Source organism: Antedon mediterranea, chromosome 1 (genome assembly GCF_964355755.1).
Source record: "Antedon mediterranea chromosome 1, ecAntMedi1.1, whole genome shotgun sequence".
Taxonomy (NCBI): Eukaryota; Metazoa; Echinodermata; class Crinoidea; order Comatulida; family Antedonidae; genus Antedon; species Antedon mediterranea.
In genome coordinates, this window is record NC_092670.1 from 41,195,824 (window position 1) to 41,210,140 (window position 14,317).

The window sequence follows — 14,317 nt, forward strand, 5'->3', positions numbered from 1 at the left end:
ATAGGAATGTACCTATGTTCTGTTGATGAACATAGGAATGTACCTATGTTCTAATGATGAACATAGGAATGTACCTATGTTCTGTTGATGAACATAGGAATGTAATTATGTTCTGTTGATGACCAAAGGCTCAGATAGCTACCACAGTACATTTTCCCACATTAATGTTATCACATTATAGTGTGTATCAACGTATGCTTGTTTGTCAATGTAAACTAATGAATTAAATTACAGAAATTAACAAATACTTGTGCCGATTTATTTGTTTGGAAATAAGAGTGAATGCATTGTGAAAATAATTATCGACTTATTCAAAAGGGACTTATTACTTTTATTCAATTATTCTTATAAAAGAAAAGCAGGTCAGATTTGGAATTCTGCTGCACAACAACAAATGCTGCATTACCAATAAGCCAACAAGATAACGTGATCTATTTAGCTGGTATGCCACTAGATATTAAAGGAAGAAATTGACCAAAAAATAACATTCTTCAGATATTTTAAATTTTAACGTTCAACTTTAGCAGCCACTGATTAGACATGGTTCATTAATTTCTGCATCACATAATAAGCCCCTTTCTCACAGATGTGCCTGCAATATACCGGTATTATGCTGGCGTCGTGCCGGTATCGTTACCGGCATATACCCATTCTCATCGGACTATCGTGCCGGAAATATAACCGGTATATACCGACTTTCTGTGAGAAAGGAGTCGGGCATATTCGGCCAATAAAAAGAATTATTGAGGGCGTCCTTTATTGTTATTATTTTTGTTTAGCGATATATGGCGGCGAATTTTAATTTTCAGATTATTATCTTCCTTTATAGCACATTTATGCAATACATGCTATGTACAGTATATTGTGCATATTATACAGGTACAGCAATTAATTAGCCGTCATCGGTAATCTGTAAAACACCTTTAGAAGGCTGTAGGTTACAAGGCGACGAATGGTCAGGCACCAACAAAGAGCTATGGCCTAGGCCTATTTATAGATTATGCTACAAATTTCTTCTTGTCCCCTTATTTAAAGCAGCTCCCTTATCTCATTATCCCTCCAGTTCGACATTATTATTGTTAATTGAATTGAATCGGCGCCAAAGTGATACACTTGACCGCGCAAGGTGGCAAAGCATTGACGGGGAATTAAATATAACCCCGGAATATAACGGCGTTACGTTCTCACAGAATGCCCGTCTGGCATTGCGGGGAATATCCCTAGAATATTACTAGGTCTAAAGCAGGTCATGTCGATGCCGGCATGATGCCAAGACGACCCGTTCTCACAGAAAACCATACCGGCATGGTAATGGTATATTCCCGCAATATTCATGGCACACAGCTCTGTGAGAAAGGGGCTATACTGTAGTAACAGGGACAAATACAGAATGAGAGATGAGGAGGAGGGCCTATTTTGGCATCCCGTATCACCTTTCAAAGAGGTATATGGCGGCAACTCCCTACTCCTCTAAATCTACCTCTGAGTATAATTGAATAGATTATACATTGAATTGAATTTCACCTGTCAACAGTGGATAATTTCACTGTCTTTTTGTCGTTCAATAAACTTTGTTTACGTTGTCTAATAATCCTTGTTATTGGTTCCAAAAGAGCTTTTGGGTTTCTGTACGGCATTGTGTGGTCTGCACCATTCAGTAAAATGTGTTTGCTTCCAGGGTGTAGGTTGCTTATTAGGTTCTGCTGAGCCTTGGCCCAGGCCTACAAAATAAGTTATAAAATGTGTTTACTTCCAGGGTGTAGGTTGCTTATTAGGTTCTGCTGAGCCTTGGCCCAGGCCTACAAAATAAGTTATATAATGTGTTTAGGGTGTAGGTTGCTTATTAAGTTCTGCTGAGCCTTGGCCCAGGCCTACAAAATAAGTTATATAAAGTTGATATTTTCTCATTCTGCTAGACTATACAGATCAATCAAAACAAAGTGAGGTGTGTGTAGTATTATGATCCTGATTATTTCCATTCAAAGTACTCGACTTGGTTAAAATTCAAATATTCAAAAAATGCAACATACTTGACCGAAATATATAAAAGATGAACTATATTGTGTTGCTTGTGCAGCAGTGCATACTTACCTTATTCAATGTGTTTGGTAATTGTTCATCATAGTAGTTACCAGTTATGACTGTTACTCCGACATGTTTAGGAAATGGTTTGATACGCCAAGCAGTCCTAATCAGAAAGGAACACTTGATTGTCATTCACAAATACACATTTAAAACAACATTATATTTGGCAAAGGTAAAATGAACTCACCGAATCTGGGACAAACTTTCATTAATAAAGTAGTGTTCATCCACAACTGTACTCAGATGATGTGGTTGGCACATAAGGTATTTCTGTAAAATATCCAAAAACATATGAGCTAAATAAAAGAAAAATAACGCTAAAAAATAAGGGTCATTCTCAAGTTAAATTAATTAAAGAGAACTGTGAAAAATTAAATTGTATTGACCTACCTGTCTATACTCCACATCCTCTGGTAAATCAGAGTTTTTGATTGGCTGATTCATTAAGTTTAAAAGAAGGCCGATTCTTGAGGCACCAATAGCAGCTGAGAGTTGAAGTGATTGATATGATGGTATTAGATGATCAAACCTACAAATAAATGGATTTAAATAAACTGTTAACAAACTACAGAATTTGTGGTTAAACCCATTTAGGTTACTAAATCAATAAACGTAAATCAGTACTTACCAGAATTTTCCCCAAATACCTTCATCAATTCCGAACAAGCCCTCAACTAATGGATCAATCAAAACAAGATCTGAAATTTCACTAAAAAGAAAAAAAAGGACATAAATTACATAAAGTTACTATTAAGGATATAAAACTTTACTTTAATGAATGGTATTGGTCATGTTAGACTCACTTTTCATATAACTGTGTGTAAAACAACTTTACTTTAATGAATGGTATTGGCCATGTTAGACTCACTTTTCATATAATTGTGTGTAAAACAACTTTACTTTAATGAATGGTATTGGCCATGTTAGACTCACTTTTCATATAATTGTGTGTAAAACAACTTTACTTTAATGAATGGTATTGGCCATGTTAGACTCACTTTTCATATAATTGTGTGTAAAACAACTTTACTTTAATGAATGGTATTGGCCATGTCAGACTCACTTTTCATATAATTGTGTGTAAAACAACTTTACTTTAATGAATGGTATTGGTCATGTCAGACTCACTTTTCATATAATTGTGTGTAAAACAACTTTACTTTAATGAATGGTATTGACCATGTCAGACTCACTTTTCATATAATTGTGTGTAAAACCTGGCAATCAATGATCCCAATTCAGAGCCTACAAAAATGAATGGTTGAGGTTGGTCACTGCTGACTGTTAGTAACTGGTGCAGATCATCAGCCATCCTACAAAACAAAAACCAACATTTATTACAAGAATGTTGGATGTTATCAAATCTGTTTTTTAGAAACATAATCCCAACATAAGCTGTGCTATGTATTCATTTGATATGTTCATGCACAAATTGAATGCAAGTTTGAAATATTGATGTGAGTAGTATAAACAAGAGTGTTTATATGTTTACACTAGGCCAAGAAACACTTTAAAATAACTCAAGACCTGAGAAATAGATGTTTGAACAAAGCTAATGAAGATGTAAACATTTACATCAGGAGGATTAGACAAATTATATACATATGTGAGCCTTTAATACTGCGTGCAGTCATGTTTTTATATTCTTTGCTATATTGACTGACCTTTCAACAGTAAATTCCTCAGCTCTACTATCACCCATGAGAGAATTGTTACCATCACTTGAATTCTTTTGGAAATAAAAACATAAGTATCTTTCCAAATTAATTATTAATTTATACATATTTTAAAATCTATTATTATATGATTGAAAACATAAAGTGAAATGATTGTACTGTAATTCATTACCCTTGGAGCACGCTCACTGAAACCAATTCCTGCTCTGTCATATACACATACCTAAGATAAAAACACAAATTAATTAAAGCTAAAGAAGAACATCTAAGAGGATACAAAATTATATCAATTTGAAAATCAGGAAGTCTGCCTTCGAATATTAAAAACCACAGTGATAGAGATAAAAAAAATAAATTGTACAATGAATTTTACATTCAAATTTATACAATACAAAACAAACTTGTTTACCCTTGCAACCTTTGCTAACTGTGGCAGTATAAAGTACCAAACAACTTACCCTTGCAACCTTTGCTACTGTGGCTGTATAAAGTACCAAACAACTTACCCTTGCAACCTTTGCAAACTGTGGCTGTATAAGGTACCAAACTTACCCTTGCAACCTTTACTACTGTGGCTGTATAAAGTACCAAACAACTTACCCTTGCAACCTTTGCTAACTGTGGCTGTATAAAGTACCAAACAACTTACCTTTGCAACCTTTGCTACTGTGGCTGTATAAAGTACCAAACAACTTACCTTTGCAACCTTTGCTACTGTGGCTGTATAAAGTACCAAACAACTTACCCTTGCAACCTTTGCAAACTGTGGCTGTATAAAGTACCAAACAACTTACCTTTGCAACCTTTGCAAACTGTGGCTGTATAAAGCGTGGTTTCCACTAGCGACGCAACGCAAGGACGTAACGCAACGCAAGTGAATTGACCAATCACAAGCGATGGCTTATTCGCTTGTGATTGCTAACTGTCTATAACTTCGCTTTTCATTGGTTAACACGCTTGCGTTGCGTTTACGTCCTTGCGTTACGTTCTAGTGGGAACCAAGCCTTAGGTACCAAACAACTTACCCTTGCAACCTTTGCAAACTGTGGCTGTATAAAGTACCAAACAACTTACCCTTGCAACCTTTGCAAACTGTGGCTGTATAAGGTATCAAACTTACCCTTGCAACCTTTACTACTGTGGCTGTATAAAGTACCAAACAACTTACCCTTGCAACCTTTACTACTGTGGCTGTATAAAGTACCAAACAACTTACCCTTGCAACCTTTGCTAACTGTGGCTGTATAAAGTACCAAACAACTTACCTTTGCAACCTTTGCTACTGTGGCTGTATAAAGTACCAAACAACTTACCTTTGCAACCTTTGCTACTGTGGCTGTATAAGGTACCAAACAACTTACCCTTGCAACCTTTGCAAACTGTGGCTGTATAAGGTACCAAACAACTTACCCTTGCAACCTTTGCAAACTGTGGCTGTATAAGGTACCAAACTTACTCTTGCAACCTTTACTACTGTGGCTGTATAAAGAAACAAACAACTTACCCTTGAAACCTTTGCTAATTGTGGCTGTATAAAGTACCAAACAACTCACCATTGCAACCTTTGCTAACTGTGGCTGTATAAAGTACCAAAAAACTTACCTTGGCAACCTTTGCTACTGTGGCTTTATAAAGTACCAAACAACTTACCCTTGCAACCTTTGCTAACTGTGGCTGTATAAAGTACCAAAAAACTTACCCTTGCAACCTTTGCTAACTGTGGCTGTATAAAGTACCAAACAACTTACCCTTGCAACCTTTGCTAACTGTGGCTGTATAAAGTACCAAACATCTGAGCTCATTCCAGTAGGAGATTCCAACAAAACTAAAAGACAAACTAGATTTAATTCGTCACTATGACGAATTATAGGTTATATGCATTGATTTAAATAAAGATACAGTAATTGATTTTTAAAAGATATATTGATTGATTAATTTTTTCAGAATCTTTAATTATTTATAATATATGATAGGACCTTGCTAACGCGAACACCATAGCCGGTATCACAATCCGATCAAAGATCCATATGCGTATAATGTCATAAACCACATTTGTTGTTACATAATAATAAAGACATAAGTTAATTTTTATCTAGATTTAATTATAAATCATGTGTATAATCTATACACTAAGAAATAAATTTGAACAAACAATACGGATAATAAAAAAAAATCTTATTTCGTTTCCCAAGGTGAGACTCGATCTCGGTACCTTGAACGCCATAGACACGAGCACAGACCATCGAGCCATACACAACTGACTAAAAGTCGTAGAAAAATTCTTCCGTGTATTTACTATGCAGTAACCACTTTGGTGCAAATAGATTATTACATACCGAAATGAATTATAATTTTTTACTATGATGACATCTTTAAAATGTAAACAAATGATGCACTTTCAAACTACATACTTTTAACTTTAATATATGAACTTTTGAAGGAAGAAAGTTAATGTTAAGTTTGTTATTTTGGCCTAAGAAAATGTCATAATTTGTTTGATTGTCGAAATTAATTTTTGTAAATTTAATATGCCATTAATGATGACTTAATCGACTTTTGTTCTCTTAATTTCATAATAAATCATACATATGATACATACACTTCAAGAAAATGAAATAAAAAATCGGTGTTCCCGAGCATTCTAACGATATACTGTATATTAATTTTAAAATTTAGCATATTTTCACCATTTTGTTAACTTACACGTGCGTAGCCTGTCACTTTTGACGTGCTCGTATAACGCTGTTTCGCGTTGAAAAGTGAATAAAATATGATGATATTATTAAAGAAAGGTTATACAACAGTAATCGGACAAAAACAGTGCGCATTAACGTTTGACGCGCAGTGCGCGTGCAATAATCTGCGCACTCATGGCAATTTTTTAAACGCTTAAAATTGCCTGAAAAGTACTCTAATTTCATCGAAAATAAATTCTGACAATTTTCAACATTTTAAGCGCGCGTACGCATGCGTTATATGCGCTACGCACGTAATTGTATTGCCATATGATGAAATATGACCTGAAATTTATGAGTACCAAATTTTGTTTAATTGTGATTCATGCTTGTGAAGATATGATTACAAACGTGATTTCGTTAAATCGCGCGTAGACCGCGTAATTTTTGATTGCGCATCGTGAAAACATAACCACATCGATTCCTGGCCATAAGGAATATACTCTGAAAAATTGACTTAGTTAGATGAAACTGATATCAAGATAATTGACGGACAAATAGTGCTAAGGAAAGAATAAATAAATAAATAAATAAAGAAATAAATAAAGATTCTGACAGAATCAAGAGGTTATATGCATGAATATAACTTTAAATCTAAGTGTGTATACTTAAGTAACACAGTTGGTGGACCTGTGCCATTACATAACAACAACTTCTGTCCCCATTTAATATCATACATAACTTTAAATCTAAGTGTGTATACTTAAGTAACATACCAGTTGGTGGACCTGTACCATTACATAACAAAAACAACTTCTGTCCCCATCCAATATCATACAATTCACCTCCTATAATAACAAAAATGTTATATTAACATGAAATCATTAAAGCATTTACACTATGTAATCCTAAATTAGTTTTATATCATATTTATCAAGTCCTTTAAACTAAATTAGTAACTGTGTATATCTGTACATACCAGGTGGCATTAAGTACTGAGCTTCCCGAATTAAGGCAGCATGGTTTAAGATTGCCGGTAGAAACATCAACAGTACAATATATTTGCCAACGTTCAGCAGTTTCCAGAAAAAACTTGATGAAGTTGGCTGTTGTGTATTTTCTGAAGCAGGCTGAAAAAAGGATGCTTTACATTTTATTTGGTAATAATCAATGTAGTCTAAAGTCTATTAGGGATAGAAATAGACCAATTGTAATGTGCAATGTATTTAGAATGTCAGTATAACAGTCTAAATGTATTTTATGTGTAGTTAGAATGGTATTATTTTAATATTGTAATTTTTGACTAGGGTTAGTTTGTAGTTTCATATTTCTTAGTAAGACTTCTTACTTCATCGTTGTCCTCTTTCTTCTCCTCTAAATTCACAACTTGTTTTGGTTTCTCAGATGCAACTCCGTCACGGCCAGCCTTTCTCCTCCTGTCTGTTGGCATGATCTGATGTAGTAAAATTATATTTCTGTTAAACATTTAAAATGGAATTCAATATTTTAATTCATGAAAATAGATTTATCATATATTCATCAACTGTCTGTCAAAACTAATTACACTCACTTCCTTAGTCAAGCAAAGAAAATAAAACCCATTCCTTTCTTTTAAAAATCAGAATGATCAAGTGAGTTGTTTTTATACATTGAAACAAATTATTAACTAGAGGGTGAAACCTCTGCCTACTGTACAATTCCCCTACATAAAATGTCCCCGGAATATATATATTTTTTAAATATTTTTTTTTTATTAGTTCTAAGTGTAAATAGGCTAACTTCACACTACAAAGTTGTGGATGAGAGTTTGGTGTAATGGTTATGTATCCAGCCTCTCACAGTTGAGATAACTGAGTCCCACAGAGATTTTTTTTTAAATTATTTTTTTATTTATTTTTGTTTTTGTTTTTTGTGGACCTTGATCTTTGACCCTGACCTTTCAAAATTTAACCACAATTATATGATGAGTCATTTGTCGTATTCGATTTAGACTTTCACCGTTGAGTACAGTTTTTCCGTTGAGTACTTCTTTAACGGAGTATTTTGAGCGTTGAGATTGTTCTTAACGAAAAAGCTTTCGTTGTCAACGTTTTCTATTCGAAGGACTTTCTGTTGAGCACAAATTTACAATTCGAATACAAAAAGTACTCAACGAATCTTTACGTTGACAACGAAAGTTCCCAATCGAATACGACAATTGATCATTGTGGCTAAGTTTGGTGAGATTTGGATAAAAACTGTGGTCTCTAGGCAGTAAAATAGTTTTTTTGTTAGTTGTGACCTTGACCTATGACCTTTTCCCCTCAAATTCGAACTCGTCTGAGCTTTTGAGGCATAGATCATTGTGGCCAAATTTGGTGAGAATCGGATAAAAACTGTGGTCTCCAGGCTGTTCACAGACACACACACACACACACACCCATACAGGGGTGAAAACATAACCTCCATGGCGGAGGTAATTTAGCATAATTTAATGTTTTTACTTTTTATACAGTATTTGTTATTAATTAATAGACCTAATTTAGACTTAAGAATAAGATTGTGTGAATAAGAAAGAATAATTAACATTTGATAGTGACTTTGTCATTTTACAGTGGATGGATTCTAGAATATTCAAATTAACTTTATAATACAGTATACACTACTATGGAACGCCGTTTACGCAACATTTCAATGATATAAATTTTATGACGGGTTATGTGAATGAAATGCATCGATATGAATTGAATGGCGCGATATATGAATGAAATGTTTTGAATTTAATGCTTTGAATTGAATATTTTGAATGAAATGTTTTGAATGAAATGTTTTGAATGAAATGTTTTGAATAAAATGTTTTGAATGAAATGTTTTGAATGAAATGTTTTGAATGAAATGTTTTGAATGAAATGTTGTGAATTGAATGTTTTGAATGAAAGGTTTTAAATGAAATGTTTTGAATGAAATGTTTTGAATGAAATGTTTTGAATGAAATGTTTTGAATGAAATGTTTTGAATAAAATGTTTTGAACGAAATTTTTTGAATGAAATGTTTGAATTGAATTGAAAAGTCAAACTATTGGCGGCGTATGTCATTCCCGATTCCGCGATTTTTTTCTCAACCTCTTAAGCCTGGGTACCCTCTGGGCCTCATTTCCTTTCCACGCTGCCTAGAATCCTAACAGACCTGGCTTTGGAAATATGCATTCCACTGTTTCAGGTCTGTTAGGATTCGCGTGGAAAGGAGATGAGGGTACCCAGGCTTAATTGCCTAAGAGGTTGAGAAAACAATCGCGAGCGGGAATGACATACGCCACCAATAGTTTGACTTTTCAATTCAATTAAAACATTTAGTTCCAAACATTTCATTCAAAACATTTCGTTCAAAACATTTCATTCAAAACATTTCATTCAAAACTTTCAATTCAAAGCATTCAATTCAAAATAATTATTTCATTCATATATCGCGCCATTCAATTAATATCGTAGCATTTCATTCACATATCTCGTCATAAAATTCATATCATCGAAATGTTGCGTAAACGGCGTTCCATACACTACACTAGCCTAGCAGTCACAGCTGAAACCCTCGTCCCTGGTGGCCTGGGCCGACGTGTACTGAGTCCTGGCTTACTTAGTCTTGTTTAAAACTCTCACTCATCAACCAAAACACCAACCAGATCAGTGCTAAAAACAAAAAAGCTCACTACTACTAGCTTTCCACTTCTGTTCTACACTAACTTACTTCTATATATGGAGTAAATTCAAACAAAATCGGATGATATCACCGTATATATTTAAAAAATGTTTTTTTCTTATTAAACACCACTGCCACACACACACAACAAGCATGTTTTTTATACGACGATCCATCCGCCGCCACCAATTTATTCAAGCGTGACAATCACTGGAATCATCGAAGCGTGAAAGATTATATCCAGCATGCAGGTTAACAACCACAGTACACAAGTTGGAAAAACCACCACCACGAGCGAGTCGAGTAGAACGCGAGGAAAAAGGATGGCTAGGTCAACTGCTGAAGAAATTGATGATGTTGCAGGCCTTTTTGCAGAATTTTGTGTCGTAACTGGAGCTTCGGAAGGTGAAGCACTTGAATATCTACAAAAAACAAATTGGCAAGTCGTGGTAAGTATAAAGCCAGCTAAAATCGGATAAAAACATCACTCACTCAAATCTCCATTATGAATTTGCATTAAATTAGTGATCGTATTGGTCGGCACACCTGTGGGGTGTCATGACATTTTAATAATACACACACGTCATAAGTAGATTTTTGTTATTGGAGGAGGACTGTGCATGGGTCACATGATATTATAAATGACAACTTCTATTGCACTTTTAATGATGTCATCGAGAGTGCAATGTTGTTCCATTGCTCTCAGTCTCATATAACCATTCATATGTATACTATCGGGTATACTAATGCGTCTGATTTATTTCTACTCAAAAAATACAAAAAAAGATGGCCGGCACACAAGATTTCTGAGACATAATCTGTTCAGAATATGCTAATTTTAAATACTAATGTTATTCTATGTTTTGTTATTGAGGATGCAATCAACCTATACTTTGATACAGTGGCAAACCAACCAGATGATGATGAGAATGGAACAAGCTCAAATTCAAAAGACAGGTATTTAATTCAGCTTTTAAAACAAGATTTTGGATCAAACAACAAAATAAATTTTGAAAAAGATACTGGCATGTGCATGTCTTTTATTTTTACAGTCTCAAAGTTGAAGGCAGTAAAGAAAAAGAAGACAAAAAGATAAAAATGATAACATGGAATATTGATGGTCTTGATGACCGGAATTTAATAGACAGAACAAAAGCAGTTTGTAGTATAATAGAGAGGTATATCAAGTGACTCATTTTAACATACAGGTGACCCTTGTACTCCTAACCAATCACAATCAACTAAATGCAGTTTGTAGTATTATAGAGAGTGATGACTCATTTCTATTAACATACAGGTGACTCTGGTACTCTCAACCAATCACAATCAACTAAATGCAGTTTGTAGTATTATAGAGAGTGACTCATTTCTATTAACATACAGGTGACTCTGGTACTCTCAACCAACCACAACAATGTAGTTTAAACCATTCAGGATCTTCTTTCTTGAACAGTATGATAGAATCGGACTGGGTTCATGTTGAACATCTATCTCTAGTTTGTTTTATCATAAAGCTTGTTTTTTGTTTACCTATAAATTGTATATCTTTACTAATTATTGTATATCTTTACTAATTATTGTATTTATTTCATAAGACTTGAACCAGATATCATCTTTCTCCAAGAGGTCATAGTTGAAACAGCATCTCACATCGAAAAACGATGCCAAAAATACAAAGTGCTACCAACAAGTGATGCTGCATACTTCACTGCTATGATGTTGAAAAAAAGTAGCGTTTCAATTCTTTCAAGTATTGTTGATCCATTTGAGAATACAACGATGATGAGGGCGCTTCACAAAGTCAAGGTTTATCATTTTATTTTTTACTAATTTTAACATTAATGCTACTTTACAAATATTTGATAACACAGTAGGTCTACAGTTCAACGTTTAGCTACACCAACAAAGTATTTCTGACAAATGTACAGTATTATTATATGTTGGGTACAATTGTTTTTGCTAGGTGAAATGTGCCGGAATAGAGTTCCTTCTGTTGAATTCTCATCTTGAAAGCACAAAAGATGCAAGTGGTAAACGCAAAAGACAGTTTCAGATGGCACTTCAAGAAATGTGCAATTCTAACGATGGTACTGTTGCCTTGTTTGGAGGGGACACCAACCTACGAGACAGTGAGGTAAGTGAACACCAACCTACGTGACAGTGAGGTAAGTGAACACCAACCTACGAGACAGTGAGGTAAGTGAACACCAACCTACAGGACAGTGAGGTAAGTGAACACCAACCTACGTGACAGTGAGGTAAGTGAACACCAACCTACGAGACAGTGAGGTAAGTGAACACCAACCTACAGGACAGTGAGGTAAGTGAACACCAACCTACGTGACAGTGAGGTAAGTGAACACCAACCTAAGAGACAGTGAGGTAAGTGAACACCAACCTACAGGACAGTGAGGTAAGTGAACACCAACCTACGTGACAGTGAGGTAAGTGAACACCAACCTACGCGACAGTGAGGTAAGTGAACACCAACCTACGCGACAGTGAGGTAAGTGAACACCAACCTACAGGACAGTGAGGTAAGTGAACACCAACCTACGTGACAGTGAGGTAAGTGAACACCAACCTACGTGACAGTGAGGTAAGTGAACACCAACCTACGCGACAGTGAGGTTAGTGAACACCAACCTACAGGACAGTGAGGTAAGTGAACACCAACCTACAGGACAGTGAGGTAAGTGAACACCAACCTACGTGACAGTGAGGTAAGTGAACACCAACCTACAGGACAGTGAGGTAAGTGAACACCAACCTATGAGACAGTGAGGTAAGTGAACACCAACCTACAGGACAGTGAGGTAAGTGAACACCAACCTACGAGACAGTGAGGTATTAGTGAACACCAACCTACAGGACAGTGAGGTAAGTGAACACCAACCTACAGGACAGTGAGGTAAGTGAACACCAACCTACAGGACAGTGAGGTAAGTGAACACCAACCTACGTGACAGTGAGGTAAGTGAACACCAACCTACGTGACAGTGAGGTAAGTCATAATGAACACAGTCCTCTGACAAACATACAGTGTACACAAGATGCTCAACATAAACAAATCTTGGGATTAGTAGCTGACCAACCTTCCACTCCACGTACTTGGTGCATAAAACAGGCAACAAGTCAGTGTATTTAGAAAGATATTTGGAAAGACTATTAAAATAATAAATTTCATCATTTTAAAAATAGTTTATTAATTTAACAATGATTTTAGGTGAAAAGTATTGGAGGGTTACCTGGAGGAATTGTTGATCTATGGGAAATGTTTGGAAGTCCAGAAGAATCAAGATACACATGGGATGTCAAAAGAAACAATAACCTAGATTGGCAATTTGCAAGCAAACCAAGAATAAGATTTGATAGATTGTTCCTGAAACAAGCAAAGCAGCAACAAGTTCATCTGCAAACTTTTAAACTCATTGGAGACCAATGGATTTCAACAGTTGAGCGATTTCCAAGTGATCATTTTGGCATTTACTGCGAGTTTAAAGTAAATTAATTTGAACCAGTGCTAAACTTGACTTTGATTTTGTAAATTAGAGTGAACCAGGTGTAATAAGACGTGATTTCCGTTTCTTTTATTACCTCTTTATTGTTTGTGATTATTATATCAAACCAGTTACTTACAAAAAAAAACCATATTTGTCATAAAACTAAAACAAATATAAATAAATATAAATTCAAATATATTCTAAATAAATCTTGCACAAAATGTTTAATATTTGGTATTTTCAGGGAAGGAAACTGTTGGGCGACATGTTTATGAAAATGAAATGATTATGCTATAAAAATGCTTGTTAAAATCAGGTAACCTGGATTATTTAAATCGGGTAACCTGGATTATTTAACAAATTGTACATGTTGTATTATTACTACTAATTGATTTCCACTAGCTTTTTATTTGCAAAAATTATATTATAAAGTTTAGTATCAGATTATAAGCACATGCTAAACCAAAGACAAGCTTGTACTCAACCACCTTGTATGTAACATTTATACTTGCAATCATTATTGTTATATGGTTATAAGTCATTTTTGATATTTAAGCCCTTAGTCAGGCTTCTCATATAAGTTGGTTTTTCTATAAAAGGGGCAAATATTGTCAAGAGCAAGTCTACTGTAATTAAGAAAGAGGGGTTTTCGTTCTAATCCACTGGCTACAGGCTTGCTATCAAAACAATAAAATAATATTC

At 34.8% G+C, this 14,317-nt stretch overlaps 2 protein-coding genes across 2 annotated transcripts; one reads left to right on the forward strand and one right to left on the reverse strand.

Moving 5' to 3' along the window:
* Positions 1-198: 198 nt before the first annotated feature.
* On the reverse strand, positions 199-10,246 carry LOC140040438 (uncharacterized). Its single transcript, XM_072086372.1, has 13 exons — positions 10,161-10,246; positions 7,785-7,889; positions 7,416-7,566; positions 7,213-7,284; positions 5,510-5,586; positions 3,934-3,984; positions 3,750-3,814; positions 3,279-3,398; positions 2,714-2,794; positions 2,476-2,614; positions 2,273-2,355; positions 2,092-2,188; positions 199-1,721 (listed from the first exon to the last, which is right to left on the reverse strand). The coding sequence occupies exons 2-13, from the start codon at positions 7,884-7,886 to the stop codon at positions 1,521-1,523; spliced, it is 1,239 nt and encodes a 412-aa protein (XP_071942473.1). The 5' UTR covers positions 7,887-7,889; positions 10,161-10,246; the 3' UTR covers positions 199-1,520.
* Positions 10,247-10,357: 111 nt separating this feature from the next.
* LOC140040439 (tyrosyl-DNA phosphodiesterase 2-like) lies at positions 10,358-13,725 on the forward strand. Its single transcript, XM_072086388.1, has 6 exons — positions 10,358-10,561; positions 10,987-11,069; positions 11,165-11,290; positions 11,708-11,918; positions 12,076-12,246; positions 13,339-13,725. Exons 1-6 carry the CDS (start codon positions 10,358-10,360, stop codon positions 13,621-13,623), a joined length of 1,080 nt encoding a protein of 359 aa, XP_071942489.1. The 3' UTR covers positions 13,624-13,725.
* Positions 13,726-14,317: the final 592 nt, after the last annotated feature.

What these genes read in the sequence shown, in the direction of transcription:
- LOC140040438 (XM_072086372.1), bottom strand. Translation starts at nt 7,886, where the DNA reads ATGCCAACAGACAGGAGGAGAAAGGCTGGCCGTGACGGAGTTGCATCT. An exon ending in TCAGTGAGCGTGCTCCAAGG is followed by an intron (nt 3,815 to 3,933) that starts GTAATGAATTAC and finishes TATTTCCAAAAG; the next exon opens with AATTCAAGTGATGGTAACAA. An exon ending in GAGGAATTTACTGTTGAAAG is followed by an intron (nt 3,399 to 3,749) that starts GTCAGTCAATAT and finishes TTTGTTTTGTAG; the next exon opens with GATGGCTGATGATCTGCACC.
- LOC140040439 (XM_072086388.1), top strand. Translation starts at nt 10,358, where the DNA reads ATGCAGGTTAACAACCACAGTACACAAGTTGGAAAAACCACCACCACG. An exon ending in AAACAAATTGGCAAGTCGTG is followed by an intron (nt 10,562 to 10,986) that starts GTAAGTATAAAG and finishes TTTGTTATTGAG; the next exon opens with GATGCAATCAACCTATACTT. An exon ending in GGGCGCTTCACAAAGTCAAG is followed by an intron (nt 11,919 to 12,075) that starts GTTTATCATTTT and finishes TGTTTTTGCTAG; the next exon opens with GTGAAATGTGCCGGAATAGA.